Raw genomic sequence first — 24864 nt, 5'->3', positions numbered from 1 at the left:
GCTGCTGCAGCAAGGTGTGATTGTTCCGGTTCCTGCACAATACCGTTTTCAGGGGTTTTACTCCAATCTCTTTGTGTTCCCAAAAAAGAGGGGACGGTCTGTCCCATTCTGGACCCCAAGGCGCTCAACTGTTTCCTTCGCGTCCGCAGATTCCCGATGGAGTCACTGAGGTCGGTCATTGCGTCCATGGAACCGGTGGAGTACCTGTCCTCGATAGACATCAAGGACGCTTATCTTCATGTGCCCATATGCGTCAGTCATCAGAGGTTTCTCCAGTTCGCAGTGGGTCCATTTCACTACCAGTTTGTAGCCCTCCCGTTCGGCCTGGCCACTGTTCCCAGGGTCTTTATGAAGGTTCTGGCGGCAGTCATGGCCCTGCTCCATGCCAGGGGGATCGTGGCGATCCCTTACTTAGACGACATCCTGGTGAATGGTCCGTCGTTCCAGGGGACGGCGGACAGCTTGAAGATTGTTCTAGTCACACTGGAGCACTTCGGATGAAACCTGAACAGTCAGAAGTCTTGTCTTTATCCATCGCAGTGGTTGACTTATCTGGGCATGGTACTGGACACTTGTCAGGCCAAGGTGTTCTTGCTTCCGGAAAAACTATCCGCTCTCCGTCTTCAGATTCTCCCCTTGTTGCGGCCAGCTCCAGTTCCCATTCATCGCTGCATGTGGACTCTGGGGCTCATGGTCTCTGCCTTTCGAAGCAGTTCCCTATGCTCAGTTCCATACCAGAACGCTTCAGCGAGCCATTCTGTCCAGCTGGGATCGCTCCCCAGCCTCCTTGGGTCGGCCGATGCGTCTCCTTGCCCCAGTGCGCCGGGCCCTCAGATGGTGGATGGTCTCTCCGATGTTGACGTCGGGTCGCTGGTCCCTTCCTTTCTGTTGGAAGGTGTTAATGCAAGCCTAAAGGGTTTGGGGAGGGTGGAGGTGTTGGAAAATCTCTCTGTTCAAGGGGTATGGTCACGCGAGGAGCTGGGCGGAGAAATCTGTTCCTGCACAGTCGGCAGTTCACATACCCGGCGTCGACAACTGGATTGCAGACTTCCTCAGCCGGGAGCTTCTCGATCCCGGCGAGTAGGCTCTTCACCCACGGGTCTTTCGAGCCATCTGCGAGAGGTGCGGTCAGCCGGATGTGGATCTCATGGCCCCACACTTCAACAACAAGGTCGAGGACTTCGTTGCGCAGTCCAGCGACCCCATGGCCCTGGCATGCGACGCGCTGGTGAGCCCGTGGAGTCGGTACACGTTTCCTTACTTGTTCCCGCCTCTTCCTCTCATTCTGTGTCTTCTCCGGAAAATCAGGTCTGAGGGACTGCCCGTCATTCTCGTGGCCCCAGATTGGCCGTGCAGGGTGTGGCACACGTCCCTAGTCGCCCTTCTCACTGACGAACCTTGGCGTCTTCCTCTTCGGGAGGACCTGCTGTCGCAGGAGCCAATCTTCCTCCCGAATTTAGGTTCGCTACATTTAACAGCATGGCTTTTGAAGCCGCCGTACTGAAAGCTCGTGTGTTTTCGGATGCGGTGGTCCAGACCATGATTCGGGCCAGGAAGCCGCCGTCTTCCAGAATCTACCATCGGACCTGGAAGTCCTACTTTAGTTGGTGCGAGCGGCGACAGCTGTCTCCCATTTGCTTTTCTTTGCCACGACTTTTGGCTTTCCTTGACGGTCGCCCTTCCTGATCCTCCATCAGGATAAGGTGGTCCTTCGCCCTGTGCAGTCCTTCCTGCCGAAGGTGGTGTTGGCATTCCATCTAAATGAGGAGATTATTCTCCGTTCATTTTGTCCGGACCCGTCTCATCCTTGGGAGCAGTTGCTCCATAACCTGGATTTAGTACGAGCTGTGCAGGTTTATCTGTCCGAGACGGCATCTTTCAGGCGGGATGATTCCCTGTTCGTGATTCCAGAGGGACCGAGACGAGGGCTGGCAGCATCAAAGACTTCCATTTACCGATGGATTAGTTTGGCTATTGTGGAAGCGTACCCCGTTAAGGACCGGGCTCCGCCCTTCCGGGTGACTGCTCATTCGGCTCAGGCAGTGGGGGCCTCTGGGGCGGTGCATCACGGGGCTTCGGCCCTTCAGGTGTGCAAGGCCTGGTCGTTTTTGCATACTTTTTCCAAGTTTTACAGGGTGCACACCTTTGCATCTTCTGACTCTTCTTTGGGGCGTAGAGTTTTGCAGACAGCGGTTCTATGATTGTCAGGGGGGTTGAAGTTAAGCCCACCATCGGGGACTGCTCTGTAACGTCCCATGGTCAAAGCCTGTGTCCCCCAATGAGATGGAAGAGAAAACTAGATTTTTGTACTTGCCATAAAATCTGTTTCTCTTCCGTTCATTGGGGGACACAGCTCCCACCCATTTCTTTTGTTTATGGGCCTTTTTGGGCCTGTGTGGTTCTGGGTTTGTAATTTTCTTGTGTCTGGCTTCTCCTACTGCTTTTGCACTAAACTGATTTAGCTTAGTCCCTGCAGGAAGGGTATAGCTTAAGAGGGAGGAGCTTACACTTTGTGTTCTTAGTTTCCACCTCCTAGCGGCAACAGCTATACCCATGTTTAAAGCCTGTGTCCCCCAATGAACGGAAGAGAAACAGATTTTACGGTAAGTACAAAAATCTAGTTTTCCTGATCACAAACTCAATGTTGAATTGTAAAGCGCTGCAGAGTATGTTAGCTCTGTATAAATACAGATGATTCTACTACATCGGAGTGGGCAGGTATCATATGTAGTAGCTGTGAAGGAATGTGACCCCACTGCTTCTTCTCTTCTTGCACTTAGCACTGGCTGACAGAAAGTGCTCGCATGATTTCAAAGTCTGGAAACACAGTGGAGTGGGTGACCCCGATTGGACTGCCTATTATACAGCCTTACCACCGTACCAAGAATGTAATGGTGAGAGAGTTCTCTTATTACGTATCTAGAAATCTGTACAGCAACTGCCTAATCGACTTCTGTTAACCCTTCCCTGCCAGGGGTTTCGCTCCAATTTTCAGACTTCTGAAATAAGCTAATCAATGTAAATTACAAAATAAAAAATAAAGTAAAAATTTATAGTTGTACCTTGTTAGCCAGTAAATAGAAGATAAAAAAGGAATGAGATTCCTTAGTGGCTGATAACTTTTTAATGGCTAACTCAAAAGATGATGACAAAATTTATTTTGAGGCTACTTGAGCCTCTTCATCAGGCGTCTCTTAAGACCGTGTCTGATGAGTCACATATTTATACAACAAAGTAAATGGGAATAATGAGGTAGATGAGACAGGTGATGTTAGATCAATAGGAGTGGAGAAGGAAACAAACAGATGTAGCAATAAATTGTTGGAGCAATTATACATGAGGATTATAGATAAGTGTGAAAGTTTTTTTGTCCTCTAATAGATATCCAGTCCATGAATACAATGAACTCAAGAGGTCTGAGGGGCACATTCGTTAAAGGGGTATTCCTGTCACATACAATGGGGGCATATCGCTAGGATATGCCCTCATTGTCTGATAGGTGCACGTTCCACCTCTGGGACCCTCACCTACAAGGAGAACGGAGCGGGGAGAGCTGTGCCTGGACGACCCCCTGTGCCTGGACGTTTCCGGGGTCCGTTCACCACCAAGCGCTGCTCCCATACAAATGAATGGGAGCGCACCGCACCGCACACGTGCGGCCCCTGCTCCCATTTATTTCTATGGGGCAGACGGAAATAGCCGAGCCAACTGGCTCAGCTATTTTCGGTGGCCCCATTGAAATGAATGGAGGGCGGCTGTGCATGCGCAGTGCGCCCTCAATTTATTTCCCTGATCCATTCTCGTTGTAGGTGCGGGTCCTACCTCCTTGCGATATGTCCCAGATGTCTGTGATGGGAAAACCCCTTTAAGAGATGTAGAAGGACATAAATCCTTGAGACATATTCATTTCTCATCTAAGTTTGTCAGAGCTTGTCATGAACTTGTATTCCCAAATTCTCATGTCCTTCTGAGATTAGAAATTCCCTTTTAATATCAATACTTTAATGTCTGTGATGTTGTGGTCATGGCTGCAAAAGGTACAGACAAATCTTTCCTTATTTCTTTTATTGTGTGGTGATGAAAGTTCTTCTTGTTCTAAGTTTTTGACCAGTTTTACCGACCTAGAGACCCCCAGTAGGATATTTGATATCTACAGTCGTGGCCAAAAGTTTTGAGTATGACAAAAATATTAGTTTTCACAAAGTTTGCTGCTAAACTGCTTTTAGATCTTTGTTTCAGTTGTTTCTGTGATGTAGTGAAATATAATTACATGCACTTCATACGTTTCAAAGGCTTTTATCGACAATTACATGACATTTATGCAAAGAGTCAGTATTTGCAGTGTTGGCCCTTCTTTTTCAGGACCTCTGCAATTCGACTGGGCATGCTCTCAATCAACTTCTGGGCCAATTCCTGACTGATAGCAACCCATTCTTTCATAATCACTTCTTGGAGTTTGTCAGAATTAGTGGGTTTTTGTTTGTCCACCCGCCTCTTGAGGATTGACCACAAGTTCTCAATGGGATTAAGATCTGGGGAGTTTCCAGGCCATGGACCCAAAATGTCAACGTTTTGGTCCCCGAGCCACTTAGTTATCAGTTTTGCCTTATGGCAAAAAAATGCTTATCGTGCTGGAAAATGCATTGTTCTTCACCAAACTGTTGGATTGTTGGAAGAAGTTGCTGTTGGAGGGTGTTTTGGTACCATTCTTTATTCATGGCTGTGTTTTTGGCCAAAATTGTGAGTGAGCCCACTCCCTTGGATGAGAAGCAACCCCACACATGAATAGTCTCAGGATGCTTTACTGTTGGCATGACACAGGACTGATGGTAGCGCTCACCTTTTCTTCTCCGGACAAGCCTTTTTCCAGATGCCCCAAACAATCGGAAAGAGGCTTCATCGGAGAATATGACTTTGCCCCAGTCCTCAGCAGTCCATTCACCATACTTTCTGCAGAAGATCAATCTGTCCCTGATGTTTTTTTTGGAGAGAAGTGGTTTCTTTGCTGACCTTCTTGACACCAGGCCATCTTCCAAAAGTCTTCGCCTCACTGTGCGTGCAGATGCGTTCACACCTGCCTGCTGCCATTCCTGAGCAAGCTCTGCACTGGAGGCACTCCGATCCCGCAGCTGAATCCTCTTTAGGAGACGATCCTGGCGCTTGCTGGACTTTCTTGGACGCCCTGAAGCCTTCTTAACAAGAATTGAACCTCTTTCCTTGAAGTTCTTGATGATCCTATAAATTGTTGATTGAGGTGCAATCTTAGTAGCCACAATATCCTTGCCTGTGAAGCCATTTTTATGCAACGCAATGATGGCTGCACGCGTTTCTTTGCAGGTCACCATGGTTAACAATGGAAGAACAATGATTTCAAGCATCACCCTCCTTTTAACATGTCAAGTCTGCCATTTTAACCCAATCAGCCTGACATAATGATCTCCAGCCTTGTGCTTGTCAACATTCTCACCTGAGTTAACAAGACGATTACTGAAATGATCTCAGCAGGTCCTTTAATGACAGCAATGAAATTCAGTGGAAAGTTTTTTTTGGGATTAAGTTAATTTTCATGGCAAAGAAGGACTATGCAATTCATCTGATCACTCTTCATAACATTCTGGAGTATATGCAAATTGCTATTATAAAAACTTAAGCAGCAACTTTTCCAATTTCCAATATTTTTGTCATTCTCAAAACTTTTGGCCACAACTGTACAATCAAACAGACCATATTTGACGTGGCGCAGGTGATCATACCTTGCACCTTGTACTCTTGATGTGTATTGGGGTCCTGTATTTTATCAGTCGTCATTATATTTGGTCTGTTTGCAGGGGAATGTTCCTGTAGTTGTTGGAGAGGACAGTGAGCTTCTGACAATGATGCTTTTGAGATTATGGGGCCATCTATAGCACACGACGGGGGAGGGGGGGTTCTGTCCTTGACTCAAAAATGTCTGGAATTTCCAAGGTGTTCATCACTGTCTGTAGAGTTTGAACATATGCGGTTGTATCTGATGGCTTGACTGTAGATGATGTTTTTTTTTATGTGTTTGGGGTGGAACCTGTCCCATCTGAGATGTGTTCTCCAGCCAGTTGGTTTCTAGTAAAGAGCTGTTTATATGTTATTATTCTGTATCTTCATGATGGTGTTCAAAAAGTTAGTTTCAGTGAAGGAGTAGTTGCGTGTAAATAAAAGGAAAATGGAAATTATACCCCCAAAACCCATATATTTTTTAATGAGCACCTTCATGCAATTTGGATCCAGGAAGAAAAAAAATGCAGCTAAAAGTCTGAGTTAAGAACCACGGTCTAGTCATAGTAACATAGTTTATAAGGCCAAAAAAGACATCTGTCCATCCAGTTCGGCCTGCTATCCTGCAAGTTGATCCAGAGGAAGGCAAAAAAAAAAAAAAAACATGTGCGGTAGAAGCCAATTTTCCCCATGGAACATGTCATGGTCATGGAACATGTTTACCATTATTGTGTATTACATGCACAGTAAGTACTGATCCAGCACCAGGAACTTAAAATCTGTCAGACTGTGCTCTTGGTGCTAGGTCAGTAACTATTATGGATTGCTTACACGTTCTGGAGTGGAGTCCATGCATCGGACTACAGTCAGAGGTATCTGGCTGGCTGGCGTATGTTTATTTTACATGGTGTATTACTTACATCTTTGATAAAGGGTTAAGTGATCAATATTCTTATTATCCTGAAAGACTATTGGTGGAATGCAGAGGTCAGACCGAATTTGACAATAGACTATTTAAATGTATATGATGTTCTTTATTTGGTTTATAGGGGCTGTGCACGGTTAGCTTAAAGAAGTTTTCTGGAGTTTAATAGTGATGACCTATTCTCAGGATAGGTGATCAGTATCAGATCAGCGGGGTCTGACACCTGGCACCCCTGCCAGTCAACTGTTTAAAGAGACCACAGAGCTCTGGTGAGCATTGGGCACTTTTTGCAGGTTACCGAGCACAGCGTCATACATTGAATAGCATCTGTGTTTGATATTGCAGCTCAGCGACATTCACTTGAATGGGACTGAGCTGTGCCTAGGTCAGGTAGCAGTGTGGTCTCTTCCAACGGCTGATCAGCAGCGGTCCCGGGTGTCTGACCCCATCAATCTAATATTGATTATCTATCCTGAGGATAGGCCATCATTATCAAAATCTCGTTTCCATTTAACGCCACAGTATATCTGTCCCATATTGTCACTTACAGCGTAGGTAAAGGTAAACAGCTGAAAACCCGAGATCTAGACATTTCTCACTGGGAAGACATTACAAAGGGGCTTGTGGTCACTTGTACTATTGAGTTATGCAAAGTTGTGTGAAAAAATGAGTGACCATTTAATGTTAAAGACCATATGAAAGTGGGTTGCTTAAAGTATAATGGCATGCTACCAGTGCATCAGTGAGAAATATATTCTCTATTATTTGCTTCTGGTCTGATCAAATTTTCATATAGGAACTGAATTTTTATGACATTTGCATTTGCCCTGTGATTTTTTTCCCCGAGTACTGTTTAAGTATGGCGTTTTTGCTATACTTTGTCATAATTTTGCTCTGTAATACAGGTCAGCAGAAAGCAATATACCTAATGAGAGATATACAGTTATGTTCAAAATAGCAATCAGACATCACTAACCTGATCAATCACTGTTTTTGGTAGAAATGATATTTCTACATGGCAAATAATTTACTAGCAGGTGTAGTAGAGTAATAGAAACCCAACAGACCCAACAGTCATGACATGCATGCTGCTGATTTTGTGTAACTGAATCACTAATTGAAAGGGGCATGTTCAAAATAATAGCAGTGTGGAGTTCAATTAGTGAGATCATTCATTCTTTGAAAAACAGGTAGCAATTATTGCCCTTATTTAAGGAAGAAAGGCAGCAAATGTTGTACATGCTAGTTACAGTGCATTTCTCTCTGAAATTCTGAGGAAAATGGGTCGTTCCAGACATTGTTCAGAAGAACAGCGTACCTTGATTAAAAAGTTTATTGTAGAGGGGAAAACATATAAAGGAGTGCAGAAAATGATAGGCTGCTCAGCTAAAATGATCGCAAATGCTTTAAATGGCAACCAAAACCTGAAAGACATGGAAGAAAGCAAAAAACTACCATTCGAATGGATAGAAAATAGCCAAAATGGCAAGGACTCAGCCAACAATCAGCTGCAGGAAGATCAAAGAAGGTCTAAAGTTACCTGTGAGTGCTGTTACAATTAGAAGATGCCTATGTGAAGCCAAGCTATCTGCAAGAAGCCCCCACAAAGTCCCACTGTTGAAAAAAAGACATGTGCTGAAGAGGTTACAGTTTGCCAAAGAGCACATTGACTGGCCTAAAGAGACATTTTGTGGACTGATGAAAGTAAGATTGTTCTTTTCTCGCTCGTACACAGGACCATGGGTATAGCTGCTGCTGCCGCCACTAAGAGGCAACACTAGGCTGAAAAGTGTTAGCTCCTCCTCTGCTGACTATACCCACTCCAGCCTGAAGAGAGCATATCAGTTTTAAGCTTAGCGTCGTAGGAGGCAGACCTCCCTGCTTGCAGGGCGACTTCCTTTTGTTATTTTTTTTTCTTTTTTCCCTTTTAGGTAGGGGAAACAGTCGCCTAGCCTCTCTGTCTACCCCGGGAGCAAGGCCGTTGTCGGATTCCCTCACCGCCCAACCTGCCCCCAACCTGGGCCCTATTTTACCTTCGGCCGGCCATCCCCCTCTCCCCGCAGCCGGTATGTGCAAGCGAGCGCCTCAGACACACCGCTCCGGGTCCCTCCATTCTCTGGCCGAACTGAAGTGCCTCCCAATCGGCCGCGCGCTGCGACTTTAGGCCTTGGCTTTATTTCGGGCCTACCCGTGATTCGGGTTGCGCCCGATTCAGGCCTGTTCCCAGGGCCGCCGGGGGGTCTCCGCGACCGTACCTGACAATCGTCCCTTCGTTCCCCGGCCGACCCGAAGTGCATCGCGGTCGGCTGCGGGTTGCAAAGACCAGAGGAAGAAGCCATTCGGCCAACAAGCAGTCCTCCACATGATGAAGCGCACTTCCCCTCTTGGGTGGGGGGTTGTCTCCTTTTTCAGGGAAGTTTGGCGGGCCCACATCAGACGCGTGGGCGCTCGAAATCATAACCCACGGGTTGCAAGATCGAGTTTTCTTGATCTCCCCGGTTCCCCTGGCGGAACAATTCACAGGTTTTTATTCAAACCTATTTGTGGTCCCCAAGAACGAAGGATCCGTTCGCCTGGTTCTGGACCTCAAGTTGCTGAACCGGTTCCTCCGGATTCAACACTTCAGAATGGAGTGCCTTCGCTCCATCGTTGCTTTACTGGAGCAAGGCGAGTTCCTTTCTTAGATTGACATTCAGGGGGCGTGCCTTAACGTCCCCATTCCCCCGGTGCATTAGCGCTTCCTATGCTTTGCAGTAGGGCTTCAGCTCTACCAGTTCGTCGCCCTTCACTTTGGATCGGCAATGGCACCGTCAGTCTTCACGAAAGTGCTTGTTCCTCTCCTTGCCCTTCTTCGTACCAGGGGCATCACCCTGGTTCCCTATCTGGACGACATCCTGGTCAAAGCAGCAAACTTCGGTCAGAACGAGGATACCCTGGCAAGCTTTAGCTGGCTGGTGAGCTTCCAGAAGTCTTCCCTACGTCCCACCAGGCGGATCACTTCCTTTGCATGATCCTTGACACGGCCCCGGCGTTAGTTCGCCTCCCTCTGGACTAGCGGCTAGCCCTTCTGCGGTTGGTTTGCCTTCTCCTCCAGCACAGGTACCCGCCAACTCCGGGCCATTAGTCTAACCATTCTCCATTGGGCTCCTCTTCTGAGGTCTACGTTCCGGGAGTGGAGAGTTGGACGCCACATTCCCTCAGTCGGACGACCGTGGAGAGTGGTCTCTGCACCCGGAGGTGTTTGACTCTATCTGTCTCCGTTGGGGCCAACCGGAGGTGGACTTGATAGCATCCAGACTCATCCACAAACTCTCCGCCTTCTTCTCTCGTACAAGAGATCCCTGAGTGTGCGCCGTAGACTGGTGGCACCATGGGATGGGTTCTCTCTATTGTACGTATTCCCTCATCTTCCTCTCCTGCCCCGAGTCCTGCGCAGGATCAGGATGGAGGGCATCCAGACGATTCTCATCGCTCTGGATTGGCTCCGTCGCGCGTGGTACACCGATATCTTGCTTCTTCTAGGAGACACGCCGTGGCCTCTTCCCCTCAGAGTCGATCTTCTCTCTCAGGGTCCTGTCTTCCACCAGCATTTAGAGTTGCTACGTTTGATGGCGTGGCTGTTGAAACCGCCATTCTGAAGCAGTGAGGTTTCCCTGACAAGGTCATCCAAACCATGATTAAGGCCGGGAAACCAGCATCATCCAAAATTTATTAGAGGACTTGGAGGTCTTTTCTGTGCTTCTGTGGGGAACGTAGCCTCCCTCCACTGCGCTTCTCACCATCCTTTCCTTTCTGCAGTCGGGTCTGGCTCTTAGTTCTTTAAAGGGACAAGTGTCGGCGCTGTAAATTTTTTTCCAGCGTCCTTTAGCTTGACAGGCCCTAGTTAAGACCTTCTACAAGGGGTGGCTCGCACTGTCCCTCCGTATAGGTCCCCTTTGCCCTCTTGGGACTTGAACCTTGTCTTCGGTTCCCTCCAATCTGCTACCTTGGAGCCTCTAGACGCTCTTTCCCTCCGTTTTCTCCTGGAAGGTTGCATTCCTGGGGGCAATTAAATCCATCTGGCGCATTTCGGAATTGGCAGCGCTTTCTTGTAAGGAGCCTTTTCTTGTTTTCCTCCAAGATAAGGCAGTGCTCCACCCAGTACCTTCTTTTCAGCTGAAGGTAGTCTCTGCCTTTCACGTCAACGAAGACATTGTTCTCTCTTCGTTCGACCCCTCTCCCTCACATCCTAGGGAGCGAGCTCTCCATCCGCTGGATGTGGTTCGGGCTATGAGGATGTACCTGTCCATTCTAGTTCGTTCCGCCGTACGGACTCCCTATTCGTTGTTCCTGAAGGTCCCCGCAGGGCTTGCCAGCCTCTAAGATGACAATGGCCAGATGGATTCGCTCGGCAATCGCTGAGGCATACCGCTCCCGGGGCAAGGCACCGCCCCTCGGTATCTCGGCCCACTCGACCAGGGCGGTGGGTGCTTCTTGGGCTCGTTTCCACCAGGCTTCTGCTTCACAGCTGTGTAAGGTAGCGACTTGGTCTTCCTTGCACACCTTCACCAAGTTTTACCAGGTGCTTACTTTTGCATCAGCAGACGCCGCTCTAGGCCGCAAGGTCTTGCAGGCAGCAGTGTCTTAAGCTTCCGCGAAGATGTTTTCCAGGGGCATGTGGTTCTTCCCTCCCCGTGGACTGCTTTGGAACGTCCCACGGTCCTGTCCTGTCCCCCCCCCCCCCCCCCCCAATGATACGAGCGAGAAAACAAGATTTTTGTGAACTCACTTGTAAAATCTCTTTCTCGCTTAGTTCATTGGGGGACACAGCTCCCACCCATTGCTTTCTATATTGCTGCAGACGATGGCGGTTGGTTTGCCGGTAGGATCCTCAGTTCTGGTTCAGTCCTACTGGCATTAGTTGTGTTTTGGGTGCTTTTATGTATGTTTTTCTCCTACTGCTTGGGCACAAACTGATATGCTCTCTCCAGGCTGGAGGTGGTAGAACCAGCAGAGGAGGAGCTAACACTTTTCAGCCTAGTGTCGCCTCCTAATGGCAGCAGCAGCTATACCCACGGTCCTGTGTCTCCTAATGAACTAAGCGAGAAAGAGATTTTACAGGCGAGTTCACAAGAATCTCGTTTTTGAGTCTAGTGGCCAGAGACAGTTTGTAAGACGACCCCCCAAACACTAAATTCAAGCCACAGTACACTGTGAAGACCGTGAAGCATGGTGGCGCAAGCATCATGATATGGGGATGTTTCTCATACTACGGTATTGGGCCTATTCATCGCATACCAGGGATCATGGATCAGTTTGAATACATCAGAATACTTGAAGAGGTCATGCTGCCTTATGCTGAAGAGGAAATGCCCTTGAAATGGGTGTTCCAACAAGACAACGACCCCAAACACACCAGTAAACGTTCAACATCTTGGTTCCAGACCAACAAGATTGCCGTTATGGAGTGGCCAGCCCAATCCCCGGATCTTAATCCAATAGAAAACTTGTGGGGTGACATCAAAAATACAGTTTCTGAGGCAAAACCAAGAAATAGAGAAGAACTGTGGAATGTAGTCCAATCATCCTGGGCTGGAATACCTGTTCACAGGTGCCAGAAGTTAGTTGACTCCATGCAACACAGAGTAGAGTAGTTCTCGGAAACAGTGGTTATACAACTAAATATTAGTAAAGTGATTCAAAGGAAAGCAAAATCTTCAAACATTTTTCAGTTTATATAGTGAATGTTGAGTTTGTAAAGAAGAATACAAACACTGCTATTTTTTTTTGAACAGTCTAATATTCACTTTTCTTGAATTTTTTTTAGAGGAACAACACAAATTTGATAGATTTTTCTTCATGTTTTGATTTGGAATAGAACGTGTAGTGTTCCCAATGCATTTGTTTGTATGGAAATAAAAGCTATTAGAAGGATTTTGAGCTTTATTCACTTTTTTAAACACGCTGCTATTATTTTGAACACAACTGTATGTCTCATAGAGTGGACCTGGCACAACTGTGAGGGTCATGGTCACCCATTTATTTGAATAGATGCTGTGCAGTACCACATAAAAGATGACCTTTTTACACTAGGCCTTTCAATTGCTGACTCATGCAGCAAATATATCTCCTTCTATGTATTACCCATGGGGCAGTCTTTACGTCAGCCTGTTGGCTCACTGTTGTGTGCTGTTATTTATTGCAGTTCCAGAGTAACCTCCAGATGGTGTCCTTGGCAAATAAGAGCGATGCTAATGCGTGAGTTTTCTGCGTGTGCCTTTCATACTAATATATTGCTTTGATAGTTGTCGTAATAGTATACCAGCCGAATGGCTTAACATTATTAGTTTAGTCAATGAAACGGCTCCTAATGTTATCAATAGCATAAGAATAATGCTGTATTCATAAATTGTCCCTCAACCATGGCCACCATAGTCACTGACCAACCAAAATAAAGATGGTTAAAGGAGATCTGTCACTGGCATTTGCTGTCTTTTGTAAGAGCGGCATATTATAGGCGAAAGGTTTGCTGGTTTATTAGACTAAGTGACACAAAAAATATTGTGGTGTTTGGTTATGGGCCTGCTGCATTCATGTGGAAAGCGGTCTCCTGCCTCCCCCCCACCAATGACTGGCAGCTGCTGTATATACAGGCAGATACATCATCAATGGCAAGAAAGGAGGCTGGAGAGAGTTTTTCTCATGGACAGAGTGGCTGTAAACCACACAGCACAATGTATTTTGTGCCCTTTGCTCTAATAGACATGCTGTGTTTAAATATTTGAATAAGGCAGCATTTTATGGTGACAGATCTGCATTAAACCTTTCGCTGCCAGGCAGTTTTGGTCATTTTAAAGCTCTGGTAGCCAGGACAATTTGTACATTTTTGACATGTACAAATAAAACCCGATTAATAAAAAATCATTTGACCAACTGGAGTAAGTGGTGAAAAAGTGCAACCCTATTTTGCGACTTTTTGAAGCCAAAATTCAGGGGTTAAGGCATGATAAATCAAGACCAAAGTCTTTTCCATCTGTAGTAATATTCAAGCGATATGGTACAAATATAGTGCCACAGTGAACCACCACTATTCCAGTCAATGATCTGTCAATACAACAGTGCAATACTAAAATGCCAGTCACAGATCCCCATCATGTCCTTAACAGACAGCAGAGGTATGTTGAGGCTGGCAGGACCTTGTTGTTTCTGCATCTTTCATGAAGGAGGGGTGTGACTAGAAGGTCCTAGGAGATCAGTACTGCACAGTCTTATCTGATTTCCATGTGGGCAATCTTCAATGTTGGCATATTTCTTGTGTGCATATATGACACTTTTTTTTTCTTTCTTTTTTTTTTTTTTTACAGAACCCATTTTTTTTAGGTTTGCTGTAGGTTTCAGGTGTTAATAGCAATATGGCATCCAGCGGAATAGACCTAGGGAGGGCACTCTGCATGCAAATCGACCATTTGAAGGCACCTTGACACTAGAAGTCAAGCTTGCTGCTCCTCAGTCCCACCTCTTCACTGTTGATGGGCGTCTCTCTGCTAACTGTACATCAAATGCGATGCTTCTGAGATCCTGCGCAGGTGCTGATGTCCAGCATGGAGACTCAGCACAAAGACATCAAGACTGAATAGGTAGGATTAGTGCGCGGCAAGCTTCGCTGTGAGTGTCAAGACCAATGCTCCTTTGACTGGAAGTGGTCGATTTGCAAGCAGCGCAAGGGCATAACAAAGTGGTTCTCCTGCAAAGTCATCCATCGGACAAACTAAACCAAACATCATTTGAGACATGACCTGCACTGTGAGTGGTCCTCAGGTTACAATATTAATTGGTTCTAGGACAACCGTTGGAAGTTGAAACCATTGTAACTTGAGTATATATCTCTATGGAAGACCAATGATTGGTTCCGAAGCCCAAAAATGTCATCCCAGAATAACAAAAATGTAAAGTTTTAAGAAGAATAAGCAGATAACCAAGACCTATAAAGCAAGTCCTTCAGTAAAACAGGAATAGATGCTGGAAGCTATAAATGACTTTCTATGGTGAAGGCAGGAGCTTCTTCAGGGTCTTTTACAGTATATACATGTACCAGAAAAATAAAATGGAGTCGCTTCTTAACTGGTGTCCAAAGGAGCAGCTCATCCTGGCACAGACAGAGGGCAGTACAAAACATTTACCACCACAGAGTAGCTACTAGAGTCTAATCTCAATTTATGATGGATCAGAAAAGACCATTGTATGTTGATAATATTGTTTCCTGGGGCCATTCTATGTTGAGGGGTCACTGTACTCAGTAAATTAGATGTACCCCAAAATGGTGTAATTAAAAAATACAACTCATTCCAAAAAATAAGCCCTCAAACAGCTACATTAAGGGGAAAAATTTAAATGTTACAGCTCTCTAAATGTTGTGATGCAAAATAAAAATAACAATTCTGCCAAGTTATTCTCACTAATAGAAGGGGTGGTAGTATACCCTCTGGTAATGAAGTGGTTAAATGGTGTCTGTCACCTTGCTGGAACACACTAAAAGTAGTACTAGAAGAATAAAACCACTCCAAATCCACCTCCCTTTCCCCACTGCACCCACAAACTGGCACTGGAACAGAGTGATGTGTGCATGGTTCAGAAGTCCTAGCAGTCTTTTACAGTGCCAAAAGGCAGGGGTATGGCCATAAAATGTATTGATCTAGACTTGGCAGGAGCCGTACTATTCATGTACTACTGCTTGTCATAGCGCTCCAGGAAGGTGACAGACTCACTTTAACAATAGTTGTAGAAAGCAGCGTTTCGGTGTCTGTCTCCAAAACGGAATGGAGACTTAACTGATGCATTCTGAGCGGATCCTTTGCCATTCAGAATGCATTAGAATGAAGGGCCCCCGGACATTATGGAGGGGGACGCATGGCCATACTGGCATTTGCCTATGGTTATTTGACCTGTGGTAATTGTCTGCATGGTGATAGATGGGTTATTATTAGGCATTTTTGGCGGGAAAAGGGTTTCCTGCTTTTGAGGGATCACTGGGCAGAGAAGTATTTCTGCCCAGTGAACACCCTGCAATTGGTGGGAATTTTAGCCTATGATGGCCCAGGGTTGTAAGGAAGGTTAGCGGAGCCCTGGAGACGACTGCGGATTGGCTTAAGGGAATGCAGAGAGGGCTATAATTAGCCGCGCTCCGCAGGCTGGGGCTTGTCTTGGACTTGAACCTGCCTGTGGAGCCGGATCCTGTGTGCCCCTCCCACCCGCCCCTTATCTATGGTAAGTTTTGGAGATGTGTTTGATGTTTGGGTGAAGTAATGATAGTCGTCCCGTGATGGGATGGACTCTGAGTTTTAGTTATATATATTTATTTATTATTGGAGTCTGAGTTTATGACTGGGCTCTTAAAAGTTTAAGTGAGTTGTATTTGGTACTTTATTTAATAAATCAGTTCCGTTTACCTCCACTCTCTAGTCGGTGTATTTTTTATTGTTATGATGTGTTTTATTTAATAAAAATTTAAGGTTGGGCACAATATGCCATGTATTGCCATGCAAACTGATCCTGAACGGATCTCACAAACGGAAACCCAAAACGCCAGTGTGAAAGTAGACTAACTTATCCATGTTTCCACTTCTAGACGACCCGATACCATGAAACAGAAGAATGCTTTCCCTCCTAACTTTATCCACTCTCTGGATTCCACACACATGATGCTCACTGCCTTGCACTGTCACAGGTAGGCCTGACACATTTTAAGACCACACTGTAAATATGAGTAGGATTTTCAGCAAATAATGTCATCCTGCCATCTTTCATTCATTACAGACGTGGAATTACCTTTGTGTCTGTTCATGACTGTTTCTGGACACATGCAGATACTGTGGACATAATGAACAAGGTGGGACTTTTTTCCTTAACATAGTTGATACAACTCTATATGCTGGCAGAAAGAATAGGCCCCATTCTAATCTCGTGTGTGCGGAATCCTTACCAAATAATGAAACCATAGTTCTGGAATAGTTATTTTTCATAATCTTGCCCAGCTCTGTGCCGCACCTTTGTTTTGATGATGCTAAGGCTTGCACTGTGCAGAATGTCCATGTACAGTACAGTTTTCATGATTCCTCTCGACACAGTTCTCATTCTCCTCTATTTACAGCAGACCCCTCTTATTACAAGGCATAAGGTAGTGCTGGAATTGCTCTCTTCACACAAAATGGTGATTGTTCTGTATGCCAGCAAGTACCCCTTCACATTAAGGGTACATTCACATAAGTGCATTTATGGGTCCACACCCATTCCAAGATTTTGTGGAACGGATGCGGACCCATTCATTTCAATGGGGCCGCAAAAATGTGGACAGCACACGGTGTGCTGTCAACATCCGTACTTCAATTATGTGGCCCTGCAAAAAAGATAGAGCATGTCCTATTCTTGTCTGCAGTTGTGAACTAGAATAGGCATTTCTATCATAGGGCTGACCGTATGTGGCCGGTATCCATGTTTTGTGGATCCGCAATTTGCAGACCAAAAAACGCATATGGTCCTGTGAATGTAGCCTAAGATGACTCTGTTGATTGACTACAAGAGCTTCATGACAGAGCTTGTACCAAGTAAAATAGCCACAGGATCACTGGCACTCCATACCAAGGGAGGAACATGTGTATTTGAGCATTCTGAGTGCTGTGACATTGTGGTTGTTCATGTCTAAAACATTGAGCAGCATGTTATCCTGCCCCTTTTTTCAAGTGTGGTTTTGGTCTCCATCTATGTTACAGATTGTTGAACTTCAGAATTGCTTATTCACTGCAGCAGAATGCATATGAAAGACGCTTTCTTTTTGCTAGCACCTTAGGAATCAAAGCTGATGAATCAGAGCGCTAACCTTACTGCTTGTCCACAGGTTTGCCGGGAACAGTTTGTTTCTCTGCACAGTCAGCCCATTTTACAGAATCTCTCCCAATTCTTGATACAAAAATACTGTCACAAGTAAGTACTGAAAAATACACAGGCGAGTGGGGGGAGGTTTATTAAAGCTGGAATTTCATGTGCCAGTCTTAAACTGAAGTTTGTCACAGTGAAATGAATCAAGCGTATTAAAAGGTGCACGCCTCAATAAATTTGGCGCATCTTTAAAAATGTATACTATTGGAAAGTTTCTGGCCCATGGCAAGAGAATTAAAAAGTTACAAATTATAGTCCAAATATGGTGTGTGCCGAAATTTGCTATGTTTTTATGCCAAAGTGCTGGTGCATATTTATCTCTTCAGAAATGCCGCCTTAAATGGTTTTACTGCTTTTCCCATGTATCCTTAGGATATCCCATTCACGAGAATGGGAAGGAGCAGTTGTCCTATGGAATTGAATGGGGTGGAATTTATGTAATTACACTGCAATGTTAACGGCAAGCAGATAAATAGTGAAGAGAACGAGCGCTGCGTTCTCCCTTCAAACAGCTGATTGGTGGGGAGGCCAGGAGTTGGACTGCCACAGATCTGATATTGATGGGGAGAGCAGGGAACCCCTTTAATTTAGAGAGGAACCAATCAGCATACTAGTTTCCTGAGCAGGGATGAATTATTTTTCCTTCACCATGTAAAGTGCTTTGTATCCCATTCCCATATTGTGCTAGTACAGAATGTATACTTCCCATGTTTTTGTTCTGTATAGATTGAAGGGGTTGGTCCATCTCACATATTGGTGGTATGTTGCTAGGATATGCCACCAATGTCTGAAGGTTAGCGGACCGAGCATGCGTGGCCACCCTCCATTCATTTCTAGGGGAGTGCCAAAAATTGCTGAGTGAAGCGATCTGCTATTTTTGAAAGTCCCAATACCTGAGATGACATGTTATCTATCACTTTTTGATTTCCAGTGCACAAGCTCATGACCCAGAAAATCTGAAGATGCTGAATCTCTTCAGGGATGTTCCCAAGACAGGTAAGGGATGATTTATCATATCTGGTGCACACAGGTTCTGTGGAAAACCAATCCACTCAATCATACTCCAGATTCCGCACATCTGCCTGCAATTAATAACTAACCCTTTTTTCTCTTGTATCATTTTTTTTTATTTTTTTGTATTAAATGCTAAATAATACTTTGTCACTCAAATGTCTTTTTTTTTTTCCACCCCTAGGAACATTTAACCTAGAGAATGTAAAGGATTCTACCTATTTCTTCAGCTGATCCTGCTGTTGGGTGTGGACAATTTCCATAGTCGTGTATAGATGACGCTGTGTGTGTCACAGCAGTTACTGTCTGTGTATCCTTCCTGTGGAAGCTTCGGTCCCCATTTGCTTACTCGGGAGCCTTGTGTGCCGTGGTCTTAAAAGTTGGTGTATGAATAAATCATGAGTGGGTTTTTATTGGCCTTCAGATTGTATGTCTACTTGTGAGTAAATCATATGTAAAACGTTCTCACCAGGTTCAGGATTGAGTAACTAATCAATACATCATTGTCAGTCTGCCTCCTATTGTGCAGCCACTGATCCTTGCATCTTCCAGCTCGCTTTACCGTCTATTCCGCTGCAGAATTAATTCCTTCAAGTGTCCTCTGAGTAACCTTCATCTATCAGCAATACATTAACCATGCGCCAGAGCCGCTCAGTGCAGCGGTTAAAAGGCACGAGTGCTCTGTACAGACACTGGAGATAACTGATGTCATTTTGCAGATTATCTCCTTGCGGACTAGTAAAACAAGACACCGTTCAGAAATATTTGTTTATTGCACACACAGAGAAGCTGGAATCATTTGCTTAGTAAAGTGCAGTTTCTGCAGAGACAGTAGACCCTGCACTCTTATGTCCTTCCCCCCCCCCAACCTCCAAAATACATTCATCAATGACACTGCCAGCCACGCATGGTGGCACTGCCACCATGGAGTAGAGGGGTATATCCCACTTCTTAAAATAATATAAACTTATTTTTTTTCTCAGAATTGGGAAACTTTTAGTGAAATGAATTAATTGCATTATATGTGTTACCCTACAGGGGCAGTCCTATTAGAAGTCCGTTCCTCAGACAATCTTTTGGTAAGATGTCAAAAAAAATGTTCCTAAATTTCAAGACAAATGGAATGTAGGAATCATTGCAGGCTGTAGTAGGTACTGCTGTATTCTGTCACAATCAAAGCCACAAGCCAGCAGATGGCAGAATGGATTTTCGCTTCCGATAAAATGAAGTCACTGAAACAAACGGTATTAGTCTAGATGGGACTGCCCTTGCTAGGAAATTTCTTAAAGCAGCACTCCAGTGGTAAGGACCTGTTCCCATATTGTGGTTTACCTTTAGTGTAGGTGCAGACATCTAGTAAAATATCATAGAAACATGAAGAGGACATGCTAACACGGTATAAGGGTGCTGCCACGCTATGTTTTTTTGTTTGTAAATAACAGCAATTACAGTCTTGGAGGTTTTTTTTGTGGCATTTTTTTTGTTTTGTTTTTTTAACACTTTTTTCCAATAGAGGTCTCTGAGGAAACACTGCCCAAAAAAACACATTTGCATTGTGTTTTATATTTTACTACTGCCCAACATGTTTGATATGACCATGGCATTTGTCACTGCAACAAAATGCACAAGAACCACTGGAGGGGGTTTATTATGGCTGTATACCACTTTTTGCCATGCAGCAGTTGCATATTTTGTCAGAAGTGGTGGTCTGCAACAAAATGTGTCCATTTTTAGCCTTTTACTACGCCCTTTCCACTTTAGCAAAAAGTGGGCAGGAGAAGGCAGGCGTGTGACAAATGTATTAATAAAGTTGGTATGTCACTCCAATGCAGGGCAAATTAACACCCACGAACATAATGCTGGTCTTAATAACCTTTCCCTGCTGTGTTTTTGCAAAAAAAAAAAAAAAGACATATGTGGAGATTTATCAAGACTTCTATGCCAGTCAGTTTCTGTTCTAGTAAATCCGGAGTGCTGTGATAGGTTCAGATGCTGGCCAGATGTTAAAAAAAAAGTCAAAAATCATGGCGAGCACCATAATCTGCGACTTATTAATGCCACAAGAGTGCTGTAAAGACAATGATAAATGCCCCTAATAATATGAAACCAACCTAAAGCTGATTAGGACTCCCAATTTGTCTGGCCAGGTACTGACTGCCGTTAGAAATATCCTGCTATAGTAGTTTAATCAATCACACTACTTTTCCATTCTGGAAACAGGCCAAAGAGATTGGAACCGTAGTCCATCACTGACCAGCTTTCAAATGGAAGCATGTTGGTCTATGATGGGAACAGAGAAATTCTTGTTTCACCCTAAGGCACCAAACCACTGATAAATCACAAAATGTGAAGAAGTCCTAAATGTGCTCTGCCACAACATTCCTCCTTCACGACGCGTGAAAGGTCCTGATGTGTAGCTTCTACGAATCTACGGCTATAAGAGACACTCAACCCCTCTCCTGCTTTATAACAGGATGTTTAGTGTACAGATTATACAGGTATATATATCTTAATATACAGCTGTGATATACATAATATGGCTTTCTAAAATACAATCCATGAAATCGACAAACAGCAGTGAGATATAGAAACGAAATGAATCAAACCAAAAAAGGGGAAAAAAAAGCTTTACATAGTTGACAAAACACATACAGGTCCTTTGGTGCGAGGGATCTGGCAGATCCGTGATCATTGGAGTGCCCAGTAGAGGTGAAGGGCTGCTTGGCACCACAGATAAACCAGGAGAAGGTTGTAAACTAGCAGCTGCAATTTCAGAGCATGCGTGTCTGGCTACCAGTGTTTTTCTTTTTCATATATATATTTCTTGTATTTATTTTTTTATATTAAATCAAGCGTTGACACAGCAGCCTCATCAGTCGTACTGGTTAACCATTGGAAGGGTTAGACAGTATAGATTGGCATTCAGCTGTAGACAGTGGTTGCATTATTGCTGTAAGGATACATCTAATACCACAATAGCCCCCTGCACAATTGCTGCAATGCATACACTTATTAGTACCACATCTGTCTCCTAGTCTTAATAACATTTTGGTGGTTTAACTCATTCCAGGGAGAAAGCAGCACTAACTGTGCTGAACTAGCGTTCATACGTGTGAGATCATGTGCCTCCCCTTTAAATAAAAATGATTATAAATTAAATTGCTTATGAACGATCATATAAATATAGGTGCTTCACATGATACCCATATGTGACTCTGTCACTGGATAAAGGTAGCCCAGGAGGACTAGAGCTGACACAAACTGCCCGCAGCCTGCACAGAACTACTGGCTTGGTATGTTTTGGACTTAAGTAACAAACTTGTAGCTTTTAAATTTTTGTTCTCCGAGTGAGGATCTATCAAGCAGGCAATAATCACAGTTTTGGATTTGCAGATTCTTGTTAACCAACACTCATTAGCATCCAACAGCCTCTTCACTAATGGCAGGCCGGCTGCCTCTGTCCCATTTAATTGAAGATCTACGCACTTCAGGCAGAGCTCTCCACAGATCTCTGACATGGAACAGTGCCACATTTTCCTACTCCTGTAAACAGCAGAGGAGTTATGTGGTCGACTGCTGTCAGAGGTGGTATTTACTGAACTGACTACTAATTCCCCTGACATTTTCACACATTAATACCTCCACTATTCATCATGATGCTATGAAAATATTAGGAAATTAGCAAAAGACAAGGAGTGACTGACTACAAGTGCACATTTTACTTTCTCAATTATGTACCACCCAGAACAGATGAGGTTAGGTGTTCTCACTCTGTCACAAATTTGCAGACAGTCTCCCTCTTACTGGATCGGTATCTGGGGCACTAACCACAGAATCTTTCCTGCCTCCTAATGATGATCCCACTGCAGAGTCCAAGACACCACCAACTGTACCAGAAGAGGACAACTGGTGGGAGAGGGCAAGTCTTGCAGGGGCAGGCACCCTTGGGCCTGCCTGTGGGCCTAAGCCCCCCTTGGCTGTAGAGGAGGTTAAGCTGCCGGTTACTTGAGAGGGAGCTGGTGGACTGCGGAGCGGGGATGCTCCTTGAGGCAGTGAGGGCTGTGAAGCAGAAAGTGGACGAGACTCACGTGTTAGTGTAGCAGAATGCAGAGAGTGTGTGCTCTTGTGTACAGAGAGCCGATGGGGAGAGGCAGAAGCCCCAGAATGGGTGAGAGAAAGTTGTGAGCCTGTTTGATGTTTGGCTGGGTAGGCAAAGTTCTGAGACACTCTTGGTGATTGGTTTGGAGGACTGGGCACGACAGCAGACTGTCGCCGTGGACCTTGGTGGGGAGGTGGATGATGCTGTAAGAGCTGCAGGGGTGGTTGGAAAAGAGCTGGGGATACAGAAAAGGCTCCAGGCCCTCCTTGGGCATATTGGAGCCGTCTCATGATTCGGGGAGACCCCACTAATGGGCTAGCCATTGGAGGACAAAAGCTCATCGCCACGGCTTGCTGTAAAGTTGCAATAGCAGATGTGACTTGGGGTTGTGGAGAAGGAGGATTGCATGTGGCATACATCCCTCCACTCAGCTGGTTGAGCTCAGCCTGATGCACCATCTCACGATCATACTTTACAATCTCTTGGATAATTTCATTTTCCTGGTTGTTAAAAACACCCGAGTTCAAGTCATGCTGAACCTTGTGCATTAATATGGAATTCTTCTTCCCTGTGGGAAAGACAAATGTTCAATTAAACATGGTTTGATAATTTCTCACTTTTTAGGGCGCTTTCAGATGAGCGTGTCCTGTGCAGATATCACGTGCCGTGTGTGGGGGTTATCCCTGTTATGGACACTGCTTGTTTCTCTGGAGCACACAGCATTATACTGATTTATAATGCTGTATGTCTGCATGACTTGTATCTAATGAATCATACTGACAGCATTAGTCAGTATACGGTAATTCTGGAGACGCACAGCATTCTAAATCATTATAATGCTGTGTGCTCCTCAGAGATGAGCAGTGTCCATAACGGGAAATCATGCATGAAGTGTGATTTCCGCACAGGACACGCTTGTCTAAAATTGGCATTATTATTTAAGTCGCCAGGTCACAATTAAAACATTCTCATAAGCTAGTCCTTCAGTGGCAAAGTATTTTGCAGCACTAGACACAGATTGTCACTGATTACATTGGGCCTTGTCCCCAATGCAGCACAAATTTCAATTATTCTGCCGTTTTGGAAAACCTGAAGAACTTAATACCCAAGGAAAACTCACACAAATACAGGGGAATTTATCATTGACTGTATGTCTGAAAACGATCCTTAAAAAAAAACATTTAAAATTGTCTGGCTTGTTAAACATACTACCAAATGGTACTGTTCTAATGAATAATGAAAGCAGCATTAATGTAGTCCTTGTGGTCCTTTAGTCACACTACTGCAAAACTGAAGACAATGGGGGAGATTTTTTAAATGCCCCTTTTGGAGTGGTTCGCTAATCTACCTAATAGGGCAAAACTGGCTTTCTGACACACACTTACATACAGGAGCACTAATAACACTTTTTATTCACATGCAGTGTTTCTTTATTATAAGAAAATTCCAAGTCATATAAATTACACCAATGTAGTAAGACAACATGCAGAGATACCAGCAGTGGCGGATTACAATAGCGACATTTGGGTTGGCAGCCCCGGGCCCAGCACCGTTGGGAGGCCCAACGCCGACCCGAACGCCCACATACTGCGGCGGGGCACAGAAGCGCATAGTTCCCTGCCCCGCCGCCGATCACCGCCATAGGATTCAGGCCTAGTAGGCCTGAGGCCTATGCGGTAGTGAAATCCCGGCGCAGGCGGGCGTGATGACGTCATTGTGCACCTGTGCCAGGACGCAACACTGTAACGTGTGCGTGTCTGCCTCATCGCGCCTTCCTCTCCTCCGCCTGGCCCTGAACACAGGTGAGTATTTAGCTTTTCATTTTTTTTTCTAAATTTTTTTACATTTATTTTTTATTTATTTCATGTACCTACTTTGGGGGACATGTGGGGTGGGGATACACAGGAGGACATATTAAGAGACATTGAGTACATGTGGGGGAAATTACTATATGGAGGCAAATTACTATGTGGGGGAAAATTATTATGGAAGGATAACTATGTGGGGGCTGTGTGGGGCCAAATTATTATGGGAGGGACTACTATGTGGGGGGAAACTACTGTGTTGGGGCAGTGTGGGGGAAATTGCTATATAGGGGCGGTGTAGGGGAAATTACTATGTGTGGGCAAATTACTATGTGGAGACAGTGTGGGGGAAATTACTGTGTGAG

The 24864-nt window shown here is 44.9% G+C and overlaps 2 protein-coding genes across 2 annotated transcripts in view; one reads left to right on the top strand and one right to left on the bottom strand.

Annotated features, from left to right (window-relative positions):
• Positions 1–19020, top strand: part of POLRMT (RNA polymerase mitochondrial) — a 64312-nt gene extending 45292 nt beyond the window's left edge. Inside the window, exons 15-21 of the mRNA XM_040417515.1 lie at positions 2781–2894; positions 12858–12910; positions 16278–16376; positions 16466–16538; positions 17544–17629; positions 18516–18580; positions 18780–19020. Of these exons, the coding sequence (XP_040273449.1) occupies positions 2781–2894; positions 12858–12910; positions 16278–16376; positions 16466–16538; positions 17544–17629; positions 18516–18580; positions 18780–18829 (540 nt within the window). The 3' untranslated portion in view covers positions 18830–19020. The remainder of the gene's footprint in view (positions 1–2780; positions 2895–12857; positions 12911–16277; positions 16377–16465; positions 16539–17543; positions 17630–18515; positions 18581–18779) is intronic.
• A 1363-nt stretch (positions 19021–20383) lies between these two features.
• Positions 20384–24864, bottom strand: part of HCN2 (hyperpolarization activated cyclic nucleotide gated potassium and sodium channel 2) — a 132062-nt gene continuing 127581 nt past the window's right edge. The window contains exon 8 of the mRNA XM_040417516.1: positions 20384–23262. Within this exon, the coding sequence (XP_040273450.1) occupies positions 22370–23262 (893 nt within the window). The 3' untranslated portion in view covers positions 20384–22369. The remainder of the gene's footprint in view (positions 23263–24864) is intronic.

The sequence above is a fragment of the Bufo bufo genome, chromosome 2 (assembly GCF_905171765.1).
Source record: "Bufo bufo chromosome 2, aBufBuf1.1, whole genome shotgun sequence".
Lineage (NCBI taxonomy): Eukaryota > Metazoa > Chordata > Amphibia > Anura > Bufonidae > Bufo > Bufo bufo.
The sequence above is the reverse complement of the archived record's forward strand: the minus strand, read 5'-3'. Positions and strand labels throughout refer to the sequence as shown.